Here is a 15,747-nt window from a genome sequence, read left to right on the forward strand (position 1 = left end):
GATTCTTTGTGGTGTCATTACTGAGAGGGTCAGCGCTCTTCTTGTTGGTCCCACTTGGTGTCTTAAAGATCGACGAGGAGGAAAAACAAACATCTGACTATATCTGTTGTTGGGCGTCCATTTGTTCTGACAAACAACAGGTCATGTGACTATTAAGCTGCGTTCACACAGCAGTCAAATGCGACCGTATGTCCATATCAGACTTTTTCGCTCCCACCAAAAAATCTGAGCCACTTTCATTTGTGGAACTAAATCGGATAAGTATGCGAACACACCTGAACACACTTCCCTGCAGAATTTGCAGCCAGTGCTCCACAAAACTTTATTAGCTGTTATTGTGTTTTTTTATGATCTTGTGACGATACTGTCGGCTCCCCTTGGTGAATAAACTGAACAAAATCAACCCATAAACGACTCCATCCACTACTACTTCAGTAAACTTAGGTGCACTGCTGTGTGATATTGACGTTTTTCATCTGCGCATGCGGGACGCTTTCTGGAAGAAATCTCTCTGGTTTAATTAGTAGTATGAACAGCAAGTTAATAATAATAATAATCATATTTCAGTAAAATAAACAACAGTGTTATTGAAAATAAAGACTTGCTGTGTGAATGTCTCCTTTAACTTTGCTATGTTATTACATAGAACGAATGCTCTTATTAATCACTGAATGAGTCAAAGTGGCGCTCTCACACACAGCACCTTGATTTTGGGCTCCACCTAATACAAGAAAGTGCAGCATGAAATAATGCTGAAGCAACATGCACTCACTCCTCGTCCTGACAAGAAAGTTTTTGCAGCTGATTAGCAGAAATCCTTCGGCTGAACGGACAGCCAGAGTCTCCCGGTCTCCTCAGAGATCTTTGTCAAGTTCAGACTCCGGTCATTTCAGTCCAGTTCTTTCCTGAAGGCATTCCTGTGTTTCTTTAGCATTATGGTTAGCTGCATTTTATCTATTTGGAATATTAACTTTTTCTTCCAGACTTCCCAGGCGATTTAGACTGACATTGCTATGCGTAATTTTCAGGCCACACCTTTTCCCCTACATCCCAGCGAATATCCCAGTGAATATTACAGAAAACGTTCTTACAGAATGGTTTACTCTTAAAAAAAAAAAAATTGTTAATGAGGTCTGTGGTTTTATCCACACAGGGAGACTGAAATATGACCAAATCTGCTCACTGATGTGAGATGTGAATGTTTACAATTAAACCAATCTTTAGATTGATAGTGATGTCTTTGTGAGTTGCTGATTATGCCGAACACTTTCCTACTAGGAAACATTAACTAATTAGCTTACTGCTAATGTTTGCACTAGATTTTACTTAGGGGGATCAGTAAACACAGGTCTGAATATGAATGCGTGCCAGACTTTTCAGACTTACTTGTAAAAATTGGAAATGGAAAATAACACAAAACGTTTGTCTATCACATGCAAATTTGCAACATAAAAAATGTGACAAAGTTGCATATTTTTGCAAATGACTGTAGGACAATAAATGCAGAGTTCTGGTGCAAATAACATCCGAATCCAACTAAACCTTGAGCATGTTGCGTTTCAAAAAGGTCCCATGAGGGTCAGAGGACGTCATTGAAAGTGGGCCCATGATGTCATCTTGTGTTCCTGCTCCAAGGAGACCAAGTGAGGCTAACAAAAACACAGGCCATGTCCTCTCATGATCTCACACTGTAAGGAACATGTGTCCTCCTGATTGTCAAATAAATCCAGCTTGAAAACCAACAAAAGGAACATCCAGGAGAGGCCAAAATTAAACGTATCAGCCGTAACCGATAAATGAGACCGCGCATTTAAACAGCAGCAAAACAAAGTGGAATGCTGACGAGAGAGCATTTTCTTTTTTTTTTACTTTTCTTTTTTTATTTTATTTAAAAAATTTTTTCCCCACCAGGGGGTCTTTTTGTGGGCTCTTGTGTCCCTTATATGACAGTAGGCTGACAGGAAAAGGGGAGACAAGGGGGAAGACATGCGGCAAATGTCGGCGGGTCCGGGAATTGAACCCGTGACGGCCACGTCGAGGACTCAAGGCCTCCAAATGTGGGTCACACTATCCCCTACGCCACCACAGCACGCCCAGAGAGCGCATTTTCACTATTATTATGCTCGTCTGTCTCAATTTTTTTCTTTTTTTTTGTTTTCTAACATTATGTTAAACCAAACCCCATGAGCATTCATTCAAAACTTAAGCTTTTGTGCAAAAGTGCGTGCTCCCAATTAGAGATTTGCTTGGACAAACACACCAATTTATTAAATTTTCAAAAGTATTTCACAGCCACTACCATCAATCTCTCTTGTCAAAGAGTAATTTTAGCTGACGATAAACAACACCGCAGCCTGTGTCAGGTCTAATTTTAGGTAAGTATCAACAGTTCATGGGAAGATCAATTTGATTCAGTTAATGCAATAGCTGTCTGTCACTGTGCAGATGTTTGGGCCCCATGTAGGGTTAGTGAGTCACTGTATGGCCACATCTTTCAAGAAACACATTAGTACAAAGAAAGCTGCTCACGATCTTTCCACAAACACCAAAAAAGAATACTAAACATTTATGAATAGAACAGTTGGGCCACCTGTTTCTGGTGTCTACATGTCTTCTAAATATCCTGAAGTTCTTTATACTTTCTTATCCTAAGTCGGCTGAGATATGGAAGTTAGTCGATGTTGACCTAAGCAGGATCTTCAAAATGCTGTTCTGGAGAAATGTAGAAATGTAAGGGGGAGGAGAGAAAGAAGGAAACTGCAATAAACTCCCTGCCTACTTGAGAAGACAAATGCCAAAATCTGCAACAGGCCGACGCTGTTGCAGTCAGGGTTTGAACTCTGCAACCTCCTCTCCTGGATTTATAGACACCCATCCAAGCTCTAATCCGACACATGAACTTGACATGAAACATCTTCCTCTTTCTGCCTGTATGAAAGCCGATTCTCCGGACCTCCCACTGGAACCGTGGTTCCCCGTGATATCATGGCCTTCAACACTGTTTCAACCAGTCATAGACAAAAGGCAAAGGAGTGGAGATGGCCATCTTGAGTTTCCATTCTGGACAGTTTAACGTCCGCACAGCTGTTATCCTGTCACATGCACATGGGAAGGAAGGCTTTTGGCTTGTTTTTATGAGTCCCCGCTGACCTCTCATCTGCTCATAAAAGATGTATCCTTGTGCAGCCTCGGATTTTAGAGTAACAACGTAGCGGGGGCAACACATTTTCACTGCCTCGTGCTCCAACGGGAGTCTGCTGGTGTTTCTTTCAGACAGGCGCACAAGATCTCCAAAATTCCTCGCCTTCAGCTTCGTCAGAAATACATATTTGAACTAGGCTCTGCTTCAAACGCAGCTTTTTGGCAGCTGCACAGGAATCCACCATCCAGGGAAAAAATACCGGCCCTAAAATATCCCATCAAAAGCCGTATTACTGTAAGCCGGGTCTAACAGCGGTGCCTCGTCAAGCATGATGGACCGCAGAGAGTCGTTTAAACAGGTGAACCGAAGAAGGCGGTCCAGAGCGCACTGCTCACAGTCCAGCTGTGGTGAGCACTCTGAACCACAAAAGAACAGAAAAGATCGTTTCGAAAACTTCACTCCAGCTGTCGAGAAGGGGAAGATCTACTATAGGCAATGGTAGAGGTGATGCCTGTAGGACCATACAAATTCAAAAGCCATAAAGACACAACATGTTTAAAGGTGACATATTTGCTTCCTAGACCAAGTAGGATAAGTCTATGGGCTATATAAAGAAGGTTTCAAACTCCTTTCAGACTGAGATGCTTAAGGCCATGACCAAATCCAATAATTTGCTGCTGGCCACGCTCTCAACATTTACACTCGCTTGTGAAAATGGCTGTAAACAGATGAGAAATTATACAACCGTACATCTTTGAAAAATAAAAGTAGAGCCTCCTGCACAACCAACAAGAATGCAGGAAGTGGTTTATGAATGGTAAGTCAACAACAACACACTAGTCTGCAGTAATTACACAGCACATGCAGCAGTAAAACCAGTTGACCAACCAGTTTGCATTGTCAGGTAACAGGCTGGGCTTCTCTGGGGTTGCTTGGTGAGGGGCAGCAACCCCAGCTACAGGATTTGTGACGTTACATTCAGAGTGTTTTTCCAACAGCACATTTTCCAGGTACCAAAAAACAACAACTTATTGCCAAAAATTGGCAATAAGAAGCAGTGGAAACCCAAATGGGAGAACAAAAACATGCAAAATGTGAATTTTGCACAATATGTCTTCTTTAGCAAAACCAAATTTCTGTCAAGGTTACATGGAGTGAGGCTGCACAGTGGCGCAGTTGGTAGAGCTGTTGCCTTGCAGCAAGAAGGTCCTTGGTTCAATTCCCGGCCCGGGGTCTTTCTGCATGGAGTTTGCATGTTCTCCCTGTGCATGGTGGGTTCTTTCCGGGTTCTCCAGCTTCCTCCCACAGTCCAAAAACATGACTGTCAGGTTAATTGGTTTCTCTAAATTCTCCCTAGGTGTGAGTGTGTGTGCATGGTTGTGTGTCCTGTGTGTCTCTGTGTTGCCCTGCGACAGACTGATGACCTGTCCAGGGTGAACCCCGCTGGAGAGGAACCAGCAACCCTCCAGACCTCATTAGGGACAAGGGTGAACAGAAAATGGATGGATGGATGGAAGGTTACATGGAGGACTGGGACAACACCTGAGGACAGGCTGTAGTTATACTGAGAATAAATTACACACAGGTTGATTCTGTAGACATAGACATTTTCAGTGGGGATTATTAGGCAGCTTCAGCTGATCATCCTCCCCTTGGATAATCCTCCTCCTGCTGCTGCTTTTATCCACCACAGATATTCTTTGTTAAACCTGGTATGGCATGTTTTCAGCAATCACTGATCTGGTCCTTACAAAGCTCATTTCCTTCAGTTCCTTGCTTTAAATCTGCCCTATTTCTGGTGGGTTGTTTAGTTCAGTAGCACACCCTGGTCCTGTAAAGTTTGGCAGTTTATAAGAGGGAGGCGAGTTGCGTTCCCTCTAAAGTTTGGCGCCTGGGTCAGTCTTTTGGGGAGGGAAGTATAGAGTCATATCCATTCTCACTGTTTCACAAGACCCATCCTCTGAGCACTGAGCATGATTGCGTCATGTTGCTGACACTGAGCCCGGAATCATTTCTGGCTGTAGCAATGGTCTTTCTCCAAAGATGAGATTACTAGGGCGTATTTAACCTATGGACAAAGAGTTAAAGCACTTTGTCTTTTAAGACTATCTCCTTTCCTATAGGCTCCTTCAGTTCAACAGGGACATTCTGATCCTGCAGTGTTTGCCAGTTCACAAGACCAAGGCAAGGAGCGGAAGGACACAGCCCCGCTCGCATTTCTGTAGCGTTAACATGACCGAGGCGAACCTGAGTAACTGGATTGTGTGAGTTTTGCTACCATTTATCATAGGCTGTCAACATCAGGGCCCTCCCAGACACCAAGGCTGCAAGGTGAGCAGAAAATGTCTCACCTCGCCAGATGAAACTTCACACTCTGTCTCCAGGCCAGCAGGAAAGCTGGAGTCTTAACGGAGCAGCTCTACTTGTCATATGGCTATTTAACAAACCAGTGACTAAAGTGTCCTACATGCGTCTGTTAGAGCGTTTTACTCCTGATGTTTAAATGACGTGTGCAGGCCCAGGAGCAGTAGAGCCTTTAGGGGTCTATGCATGGTTGTTTCACTGATAATCTGAGTTAAATTAGAGCTGCTTTGTTCATTTAAGGCAGCCCCATATAGCTCTGTGGTGAAGCAGTTCAAATGTGCTCTCACCTTGGACACATGCTGTCAGCAGAGTTCAGGTATCAGCATGGTGAGAGCTAAGCAACACGTCAAGCTGGCTATATCTCACCACGCTGCTAAAACCTCTGTTCTGTTTGGCCTGTTGGAACACCGCCTTTTCAAATGCTGTCATGTTTAAGCGAAAATGCTTACTGCAGACATAGAAACGTCTTGTACTGTAGCTTTAAATCTGAGCATGGGTCAAGGTCATTCGACACCAGACATTTGGAGATTAATTAGGAAATGACTTCATGTCTGCAACACTTTAAAAGAAGGAAGCAATATATATATAAAAAAAATCATTATTTTTGCCTTTCCATTTCTCCTGCAGAGATCAAATGAGTCCGCTAGGGAGACTTAAAAATTATGACCCTGCAGAAATGGGCCAAACAGTGAGCATTACAGTCAGATTACATCATGAGATCTCACCTGCTATGACCTCATGCAATATCTTTTTCACTAAATGTAGGAGGAAGGGCTACTGTAATGGTATGCTGGTTAAAATGCCACAGCAAACCTACATTTCAAATCCGTCTTTTTTAGTATTACTATTGTTTGTGCATAAAAGGACAAGAGCAACGAAAAGCTATAGTTATACACCCTCTAGAGTAGACTCACCAGTATCTAAAAGTCCTAGCAGTATTACTTCATAAGAAGTAATACACACATTTTTAGGCATTGCTGAATCTATGCGACTGGTATATTTTGAATTGATTTTATTCTTTTTTTTGTACAGTTAAATATGAGTGTCAAGGGTCTGGTGAGGACATTTGTAGTTTGATTGGCATTATGTACGCAGACTGAGTTGAACTGAATCAATTAGTATTTGTATTCAAATGACAAGTTACATTTGTAAATCCCAATCCTTGTAAATCGATTTGTGCTCAATAGTGGATATATCCCTTGTCCCCTCATTACTTTCATTTGTTTATGCCCTCAAAACGCTTTTGTGATGTTAGTTTCCATGTGTAATACGTCCGAAATGTGTTCTGGATGATGGAAAATGGGTGACGTATGATTTACATTCAAACCATGTCCTGAAAAGCCACATATTGTATTGTCTATTCAAGAACTGGGAGAAACTTCCAATTCATTGCTTCCATCTGAACACTGTGGGATCACAGGAAGTTACTTGAATGACTTTCCCAGAACATTTTAAGGAAGCCCCTAAAACTTTTTTCCCTGCTTTAAACATAAATATTTGCAACGTAAAGCCTGTCTGTGATTAATTTTGGTGAAAGCAGAGATGCATGATCCCATCCTTATTTGTGCGATGCCTGGCACTAAGCGGCAGATTCAGTCTTATGCTGGGGTTGGAAACTTTGCTTTTGCATGGATGCCTAGGCAGAATGTTTGAGCAACCACTAAAGCATTCAAATGTTTCCATTGTGGTTTTGTGTGTGTTTGTCTGAAACTTAGAAGCCAAGGCTGCTCCCACCCTTAATTTCCCGTCATCCTCAAACGTTCGACATCCCAAGCTTTGAATTGCCTCGATTGAGCAGGAGGCAGTCAGAGTAATGATATGGAAGAGAGCCTCGCATCAAATTCCAGGAATTAGCATGCCGGTGATTTTCTCCACTTGATTTGCAGGGACTTGAAATAGAGAGGCTTGTTTGGTGCTTTGCAGCGTGGGACCTCACACCAACAACGATGTTTAGACATGCTCTCTTTAGCAGCCCAGACCTACACTGGGGTCTTGCACTGACTCAACACATTCCCTTGATTTCTGATCCTGTAATCCTGACCCAAAAATCCAGCCATTAACAAGACGAAAGTATGAACTCAGGGTAAAGAAATGCATGATTTCCCCTCTGGGTTGTAGCTCGCATGTATCCCTGTGTGAGAAACGAAGCCCTTAAAAACAGAGGGCTGCATTATGCATGTGTTGAGGGGAATGAGGGCATGCTGAAGAATACCATGCGCTCAGCACCATAATACTCTCTGGCGGAGACAGCTTGTGGTTGACCACGGAAGGTCACGCCTAGCTCCCATCCGCCAGGAATGCCTTCTCGCTGCCTCTGCAGAATGCTGGCATCGGATCAGAACCGGCTCATTAGAGTCTGTGGAGGCGAGGAGGTGCGTCACCTGCTCACTCTGGCAGCTGCATCAAAGGTGCTCCCCATGGGAAAGGAGCTCCTGAGAAGTTTGCTAAATCTGATCGAAAAGTGCAAACGCCATCAAACAGCAGCAGCAGCAGCAACATGGAGACTTGGGGAAACAGAACCCGCTTCAGGTTTGGGGATCTTCACCAACTGGTTTTTCATTTATTTTCTTGGACTTTAGTCAGACACAACTGAAAGTGCATCAGTAATGCTTTGTGAAAACTTTTCTTTAGGTCCTTTCGGCGCCCAGAAGGTGAATTTTGTGGCACAGCAAACAATTTGCTGCCATCTAGTGCCCAAACACTGAGGATCACAATCTCAGTGGACAAAGCAGCAAAACTGCCCTGCAGTTCTGAAATGATTAATTGTGACAAATCAATTATTGAAATAATTGGCAACTAATTTAGTAACTGATTAATCGTTAACTGGGGTATGCGGACTCAAAAAACCCTGCAATTTTCCAGAAAAAAATAAATAAAAATCTATATATTCAAAGCAGTGTTCAATTCAAGCTCCCTTAAGTGAGCAATGAGCAAGGAGTACACCTCTGAGCAACTAGAAAACAAGAGTGCCAAGTCAAACTATATTTATCTGGCATGATATTAAACAGGCAGTTCCCTTTTGGTTGTTTCAATTAAAACAACTCTGCAAAGAAGAGTGGGCAACAATTGCTCCACCGCGATGTAAAACACGTACTGTCTGGTATAGTACAGCGGCACTTCTCAATTCCAGTGCTCAGGCCCCCCTGCTCTGCATGTTTTAGATGTACATCTCCTCCAGAGCAGCTGATTCAAATGACTGCATGACCATCAAGTGCTGCAGAAGCCTGTTAATCACCCACATATTCAATCCAGGTGTGTGCAGAAGGGAAACACCTAAAACATGCAGGTCAGGGGGCGTGAGGACTGGAGTTGAGAAACACTGTAGTACAGTCAGTTATTGGGTTTAGATAGCAGTTATGGTTTTGTACAGAGTTCAGTTTGGTTTAACATAGCTATTTTCCCCTTAAAGAGACAATGTTATGTGTTTTCCAGCCACATGGTATCATTTTATAGCACAATCAAATAACTATGTTACCTTCAGTTGTTACAAAAATGTCAAACGTGACTTAAGGGAAATTTGACTTTGTAATTTAATGCCTTCGAATTAGGTTTCTGTTTCTTTAAAACTCTCTTGCTCTTTCTGAAACTCTGCCTTCAGGAAGTAGTCACAACACCGCTCCTCTTTAATAACCTTTTTACTAGCGTTTCACTGAGCAGTAGCTCCTATAATGAGCTCAGCAGATGCACAGTTCCACCAGGTGTTTGCTAATTGCTGCTGGTTAGTCTGAAGGAGCTGAGTGGGGGAGTCGCTGGGGAGGGCTGCTCTGTGAGATGGAAAGGTTGGAAGCTGCAGCTCTGAGGTGAAGCTTTGCCTCGACTGTGGCGCTCAGTTCCTCTAAGCGTGTTGCACAGCCAAATGGTTGCCAGAGGAGATTAAACAATTTCTCTCAAACAGGAATGAAAAAAAGAATCTAAGCAACACTCCAGGTATGTTTTTGATGAGGGAATAACATTATATCATGAGGTGAAACTAAATTTTAAAAAAGGTCAATTTTACATACTGTTGCTTTAATCAATGAAATCATTACTTGAAAACTCCATTCTGAATCTTGGTCTGACATGACGATTTGTTTGGTGATCTGAAACATTTAAATGTGACAAAAAACAACCACAAAAGAGAAAATAGCTTTTCACAGTCCTTTATCTCTTGAGAACTTCCCCTCTTCATTTCTCTATGTAATAACGTAACGCAGGTGCTGCTGCTGCAGCGACCCCCGCTCTCCTGTTCCTGTGCAGTCAAACGTGCCTCATATTTCCCAAGAAGGTGTGGGGAGATGTGGAGCCTGGACTGAAAACGCCTTGTCATTGGATTGCACACATTCCTGTGCTTGGCTCCTACTCCCTTGAAGCCTATTTATACGGCCAAAGAAGAGGCCCCTCAGTCAAAAAGGGGAGAAACACATCCTGAGCCGAATTTTTTCATTTACTTACCTACAGATATGATCTTCAGAGGTACAAAACATAAACTGGATGTATGGTCATTGTAGGTATATTATAGGAACTCAGTCAAGAGAAGGCCAAACCCAATCGATCAAATAGTTTGAAGGTCTCATCTGTTCAGGTATGTCTCTCTAGTAAACAGTGAGCACAGAGCTGAGCTGTGAGATCTAGAAAAAACACAGAGCTGAGTATTTTTAGTTTACTGATGAAGTGCCACAAATAACACAGGTCACGCTCCTCTTAGCTGATCGCTTGCATACATTGCCTTGCAAAGTAACAAAACTTTTTTTTCTTCACATCTTGACACCGTACAACCACCAGCTTTAATTCATTTCACTGACGCTTTATGTGACAGGCCAATTCAAAGAAGCACAAATGATTTCTGCTTCTCAGATATTTCTGCCAAGAAAAATGGGAAACCTGTAGAGACTTAAAAGAAGTCTTAAGTTACTACAGGTTTTCTTCCAGGATTGCTTTTTATTTAGTTTTTTAAGCTTCCCATCGACTCTGATCATCTTAACACTGCTGACGAAAGCCTCCCGTAGCATAAGGCTGCCACCACCATGTTTTACTGTGGGCGTTGTGCAGTCCACAACCACAGATAACAATATAAAACACAAACCATTTTGGTTTCATCTGACCAGATAAAATGTTGAATTTTCCCATAAAATGTAAAAAATGTACATTTTAAGGGAAAAAAAGTATTAATTGAAAGCATCCATCCCTTTCCTTCCACTTAATAATTATGTTCTACTTTGTGTTGGCCTACAGTATCAACCCCCATTAAGATATTTAAATGCTTGTGGTTGTAATGTGACAAACTGTAGACAGTTTAGGGGGTTTGAGGCTCTAGAAATGAAGCATCACTCTGACTGGATAAATGTGCCAACACTGGGTGGAAGTTCCCCAAACTTCAGACCAGGTGCTCGACTTGTCAACACAGGGGTAGCTTTCACCATCTGGCCCCCTCCCAAACCCCTCACTTTATCTGCAACAGTCAGCCTGCGAGGCTGGATCTGGTTCTGGTCCACATCGCCAACACCGCGGCTCCCAGGCTGATTCACATGCTGAAGGTCAGAGCAGGTTTCGCTTCATTTTCTTTAAATATTATTTAAACAATCAGGTTTTCCTAAGCAACTCAGGTGAGAATTATATATTGTTTTATCCAGACTAATTATATTTAAATTCATGGACCTTATGTTTTGTACTGGAAAAAAGCTATAAAAAAAAAAATCTCCAGTTTAAGTTGTGCAAACTTTTGTCCAATAGACACAAAGAGGCATTTTTAGTGTTTTCACTCACCAAACTTCACTTGAATTAAAAAATTAAATCAATGAGAATAGTTGTAAATTCTGCCTCAGTCATATTGACATTATATTTGTGAATTACTGATTGAGTGTTTCTAATAATATTTAGAAACAGAGCATCCTCTGTAAATTGGATTGGTCCATCATATCCCACAGACACTCTTTCTCTAAACCGCCGTTCCAGATGCTTTTGATAATTCACCGATTAAAGTCTAGTTCGTCTCTCTCATCTTCATCACCCTTCATTGAACAACTGCTTTGTCCCAGAAGCAGCTGAACCGTGGAGTCATCTGACCACAGAACAAGCATTTGCTGTTTTTCCGTGCGTCCGGGGTCAGAAGGTGCTGAGGACTCAGCAGCGTTGCAGCACAGAGGTAATAAACGGCGTCTCAGGTTACATTTTTGGATGCACTGATTGAGTGTGCTGAGTGACAATAGTTTTACAAGATGTTCTCAACCCTATGCAGCTATATTAATCCCAGATACATGACATTGTTTGGGGTTTATGCACATCTAACCGTTGATTTCAGCCTTGGCCTTCATGTATCATTGGCACCCTGGACGGGTTTCTTATTTTTGGGCTCCGTATGCCCTCTGCGGATGCCCCATACGCAAGCAAACAGTCTTCTACTGAAATCCATTTTGCATAAAACTGTATTTTTTATCGTCTAGTTTTAATTGTAATCCAGTTTAAGTTTGATAAGTATAACGTCTGGTCAAAAACCCATTCATAGCACAACAGGTGACTGTCTTCTTTTCCCAACAACTCATTTCCAGATTTCAAAAAAATGTCTGGTTGTTTTGTTGTTGTTTTTTTTCTTTAAAGCGATCGGGCAGTTTTTAGAAGCAGTAGAGACCCAAAGCAATGGAAGTACAAAAATGTGCAAAATGTGAATTTGCATCCTAGGTCTCCTATAATGCAGTTCTCCTGGAGATAAAGGCAGCTTTAATTTATGATAATTGGTTAAAAGGTTAAATATTTTTACTGGTGACGTAAAGAGGAATCAATCTATGGTGAAGTAATTGTATAATTTCACTTTGGGAAAAATATAATAAAAAAACAAACAAACACTAGAATTAAATACTTTAGCCATGAAAACCCGGCTGCAGCATAGGATCCAAAGAATGGTGGAGTCGCCTACCTGACGAGTGGCAGTGGGTTTCCTTGAACTCTACACTCCAGACGAATGGGGCTGCCTTCAGCCACTTCCTGACTCTTCAGCTTGTGGAGGAACTGAGGTGGGGACAGGGGCTCGGATGCCGCTGAAGCTCCAGCATGTAGCTGCCTCTCCGAACCCCCCTGTCCCATCTCCGGCGGGTTGTTGTGTGTGTCCTCTTGTTGGCCTGCAGGCAGGGAGGAAGTGGAGGCCGAGCCTTGAGGGCCGGTCCGCTGGCTTCTCGGAGACAGGTAGCCACTGTCAGGAGAGGAGGATTCCTCCTCCGCCTGCTGAGCAGAACCTTTGAAAATGGATGACAGTTCCTCGATAAAGGTGGCCGCTCGACTGCAGAACTCTGTGACCGAAGCCGCTCGGTCGTTCAGCTCGAGGCCTTCGTGAACCAGCCTGGGCTTGTCTTGCTTGTACACAGGCTGGATGGGCTTGTGCCGTCCAACCTTCTCGGCTGAGGACAGAGCCTCACTGGAGATCTGTACGGGTTTGCTGATGGGTGCAATCTGGTTGGAGGAAACTGAAACTGCTCCATTGCCATCAGAGCAAACGGCTTTGGTCTGGTGGTGTAGGTTTGGGCTTGAGTTGAGGTTTTCAGTCGTTTGAGAGGGCACAAGAAGTGGGGAAGGGACAGATTGGAGAGCCTGCTCCAGCTGTTTAAGACTAGAGGGGTCTTGATATTCACATTCATCCGCCTCACTGAAGGCCTCCCGGGCCAGGTCCAGGCTACGATTAATCTCCTCCGCACTCAAGAAGGCAGTCAGATCTGCAAAGTCCCCGTGTCCAGAATCCAGCTCTGTCGACGAGTCAAGGTAGAGTTCTCCATCGGAGGAGGCCTCAGAAAACACACCCGCATCGCCCTCCAAAGTCCCACCTGCTGCTGGATCCTTGAGCAGCACTGAAATGGGGAGTGGTTGGTTCCAACTCCCGTCCTGCATCCTGAAAGACAAACACGCCTCATTAATCAGACCATTTGGGTGTTTATGGTGCAGGCGGAAAGAGGACTCACTGTACATGACATATTCATCTGCAAAAAGGCAATGACAGCAGGTCCAGTTTAAAATAAAGACGTTATAATACAGTAGCGTATCATTTGTTCAGACAGCCATAGCTGGCAGGATGACTCAGGGCGCTGCTGTCTGGACACAGCTGGTGGGTATTAGCAAAGGTCTTTACTCAGGTACTGGTCCACATCGCTGACATTTCTCTGTTGCCTTGTGTCTAGTTCAACATAATAGTTCATCACATCACTTAAAACAGGTTCCAGAGTTATTGGCATTTATTGGTAAGCTTGTATATAAAAGTCTTAAAATAAAAAGTTGTTCTTTGACTTTCATTGTTAGAGATGTTTTTGTCTCACTCGCCAACATTAACTGGAGTCCTTGTCCAGCCTTGTTTGTCAACGTTCAAGTTGTTTTAAGCTCTTGCTTTGACGGTCGAGTCATTTCCTGTGATTTACTGGAATGGCAGGTTCTCTTGTCTTACCCATTTTGATGAGACACACTTATACCCAAGAAAAACAGAACATTGTCCATTTCCAATTGACAGTCTCAGTCCTCATCAACTTATCAAGGCAAAGCAAAAGAATAGTGGTGTGAATGAGTATTAGTCCCCTTAAATACTTTGCTTTTGCTATGTTTTGCTTCTATTTTTTGCCAGTCGTTCCTTTTACACTTATGTGTTTGAACGTCATCAAACAGAAATAATCTAAGTAAAAGCAAAAAGTTATTTATTTTTATTATTACATTTCCAGAAAAAACAAACAAACAAACAAACAAACAAACAAAAAAATCCAAAGCATACCAGCATGCGCACGTCTGCATTGCAACGATAACCAAAAAGGAAGATTATGGAGTAATCTAGTCAAAGTCTGGACTTAAACATGTATTTATCACAAATTAATAAATGCATTTAGTTTATGTTGAACAACATAAACTTCAGGCAAATGCTTTAAGTTTTATTAATCCTATTGCATTTATTTCTTTTTTAATATAATTTACTTTTGTTTTTCTTTTGAATGAGCTGAATGAGTCACACGCATTTGATCCGAATGCCTTGGATAAATATTATTAAAACGAGATGAATGGAAATTGAAATGGATGAATCCTAAAGTGTTTTTGAGGTCATTGCTGTTTCAGTCTGGCCTACAGAAAACACAGTTCACCACTGGTGTAAAATATTATTTCACAAACAAAAAGTGGAGGAAAAACAACAACTTTAAATATAATCCAAGCATGCATGTGGACCTAATTCTAAGTTACTCTTATCGCATTATTAAACTGTAATAACAAGCGTTGGTTTTTGAAGTCAAAATGGAGCAGATTTGCTCTTTGAGCTGATCTCCTCTGAGTCTGAGCTTGTGAATAATGTGCGGCAAAACCTTTGGACTTGATACGCGGATGACGTGACGCTCAGAGCCTCATGGCGTCCCGAAGACCAGCTGTTGTTATTTATAATCCCCTGCGGCTATGTTTCAACAGCAGCGCCGTGGCCCCTCCCGCCCAGAGCAGAGGGAGAGGGGGCGCTACCTCCAATCCCTCACACAGGTATCAGTGGAGACATTTTCACAAACAAGCAGAGACATTTTCACAAACAAGCAGAGACGATCACTTTAGAGCGAGAGCGAAAGCGCAGAAGATTTCCACAGAATCAGTTTGGAGTGACAACAACTCCACAGATCTGACTCAGTGAACGAGGAAAATCTGTGACAATGGTCGACATATTGTACTTCAAAATAAGAGGAAGTTCTAACCTTGGAATAACCTGACAGAGAACCGCTGACGTACAGAAAACAGCTGTTTGAAACACTTTTCTACAGACTTAAATGATTCAAAATGTTTGATAAACAACTAATAAACCAGTCCTTAAAATATGATTCATTTAAAAATCCATATTTACCTTCAAGTGTTCCTGTGCGGCTGAAGGTTCTTCCCTGGTTCTTCGGGTCCAGGTTTGTCTTGTTTATGTGGGAACGAAACAAAACGAAGCTTCTCTACGATGTCCCTCGCCTTATTGGTCAGACGGTCAGCAGGTTCTCTCAGGTTCAGGGTCCAATTGCATACTGCCTGTGAGGCTTGCTGCTGTCCCATCTGTGCCGGTCCCTAGCTGCTCACTGTGTGGGGCTATATTTGGCCCCTGACTCATGTTACACAGCCAGACTGCTGGCAAGAGGACACAGTGTTGAGGTGGTCCTGAGGAACAGAAGGTGGAGGTGACATTTTCTGCACTGATCTGGTATTAATTAAACACAGTGGGCACAGACAGTTGTAATGTCAGGACATCACACGAATACTCTGCTGCTATAGGCTTGTGAAACTGGGAGCAGGGT

The 15,747-nt window shown here is 42.7% G+C and overlaps 1 protein-coding gene across 6 annotated transcripts in view; it reads right to left on the reverse strand.

Annotated features, from left to right (window-relative positions):
- Positions 1 to 15,519, reverse strand: part of palld (palladin, cytoskeletal associated protein) — a 66,259-nt gene extending 50,740 nt beyond the window's left edge. For 4 of the 6 annotated variants that reach the window (XM_044130075.1, XM_044130077.1, XM_044130074.1 and 1 more), the window contains exons 1-2: positions 15,318 to 15,497; positions 12,396 to 13,358 (exon numbers count right to left, since the gene is read on the reverse strand). In XM_044130075.1, the coding sequence (XP_043986010.1) occupies positions 12,396 to 13,357 (962 nt within the window). In that variant the 5' untranslated portion in view covers position 13,358; positions 15,318 to 15,497. Of the gene's footprint in view, positions 1 to 12,395; positions 13,359 to 15,317 lie in introns of all 6 variants that reach the window. The other 2 variants (XM_044130078.1, XM_044130073.1) reach the window with 2 other exon arrangements.
- Between the last annotated feature and the right edge of the window lie 228 nt (positions 15,520 to 15,747).

The sequence above is a fragment of the Gambusia affinis genome, linkage group LG10 (genome assembly GCF_019740435.1).
Source record: "Gambusia affinis linkage group LG10, SWU_Gaff_1.0, whole genome shotgun sequence".
Classification (NCBI taxonomy): domain Eukaryota; kingdom Metazoa; phylum Chordata; class Actinopteri; order Cyprinodontiformes; family Poeciliidae; genus Gambusia; species Gambusia affinis.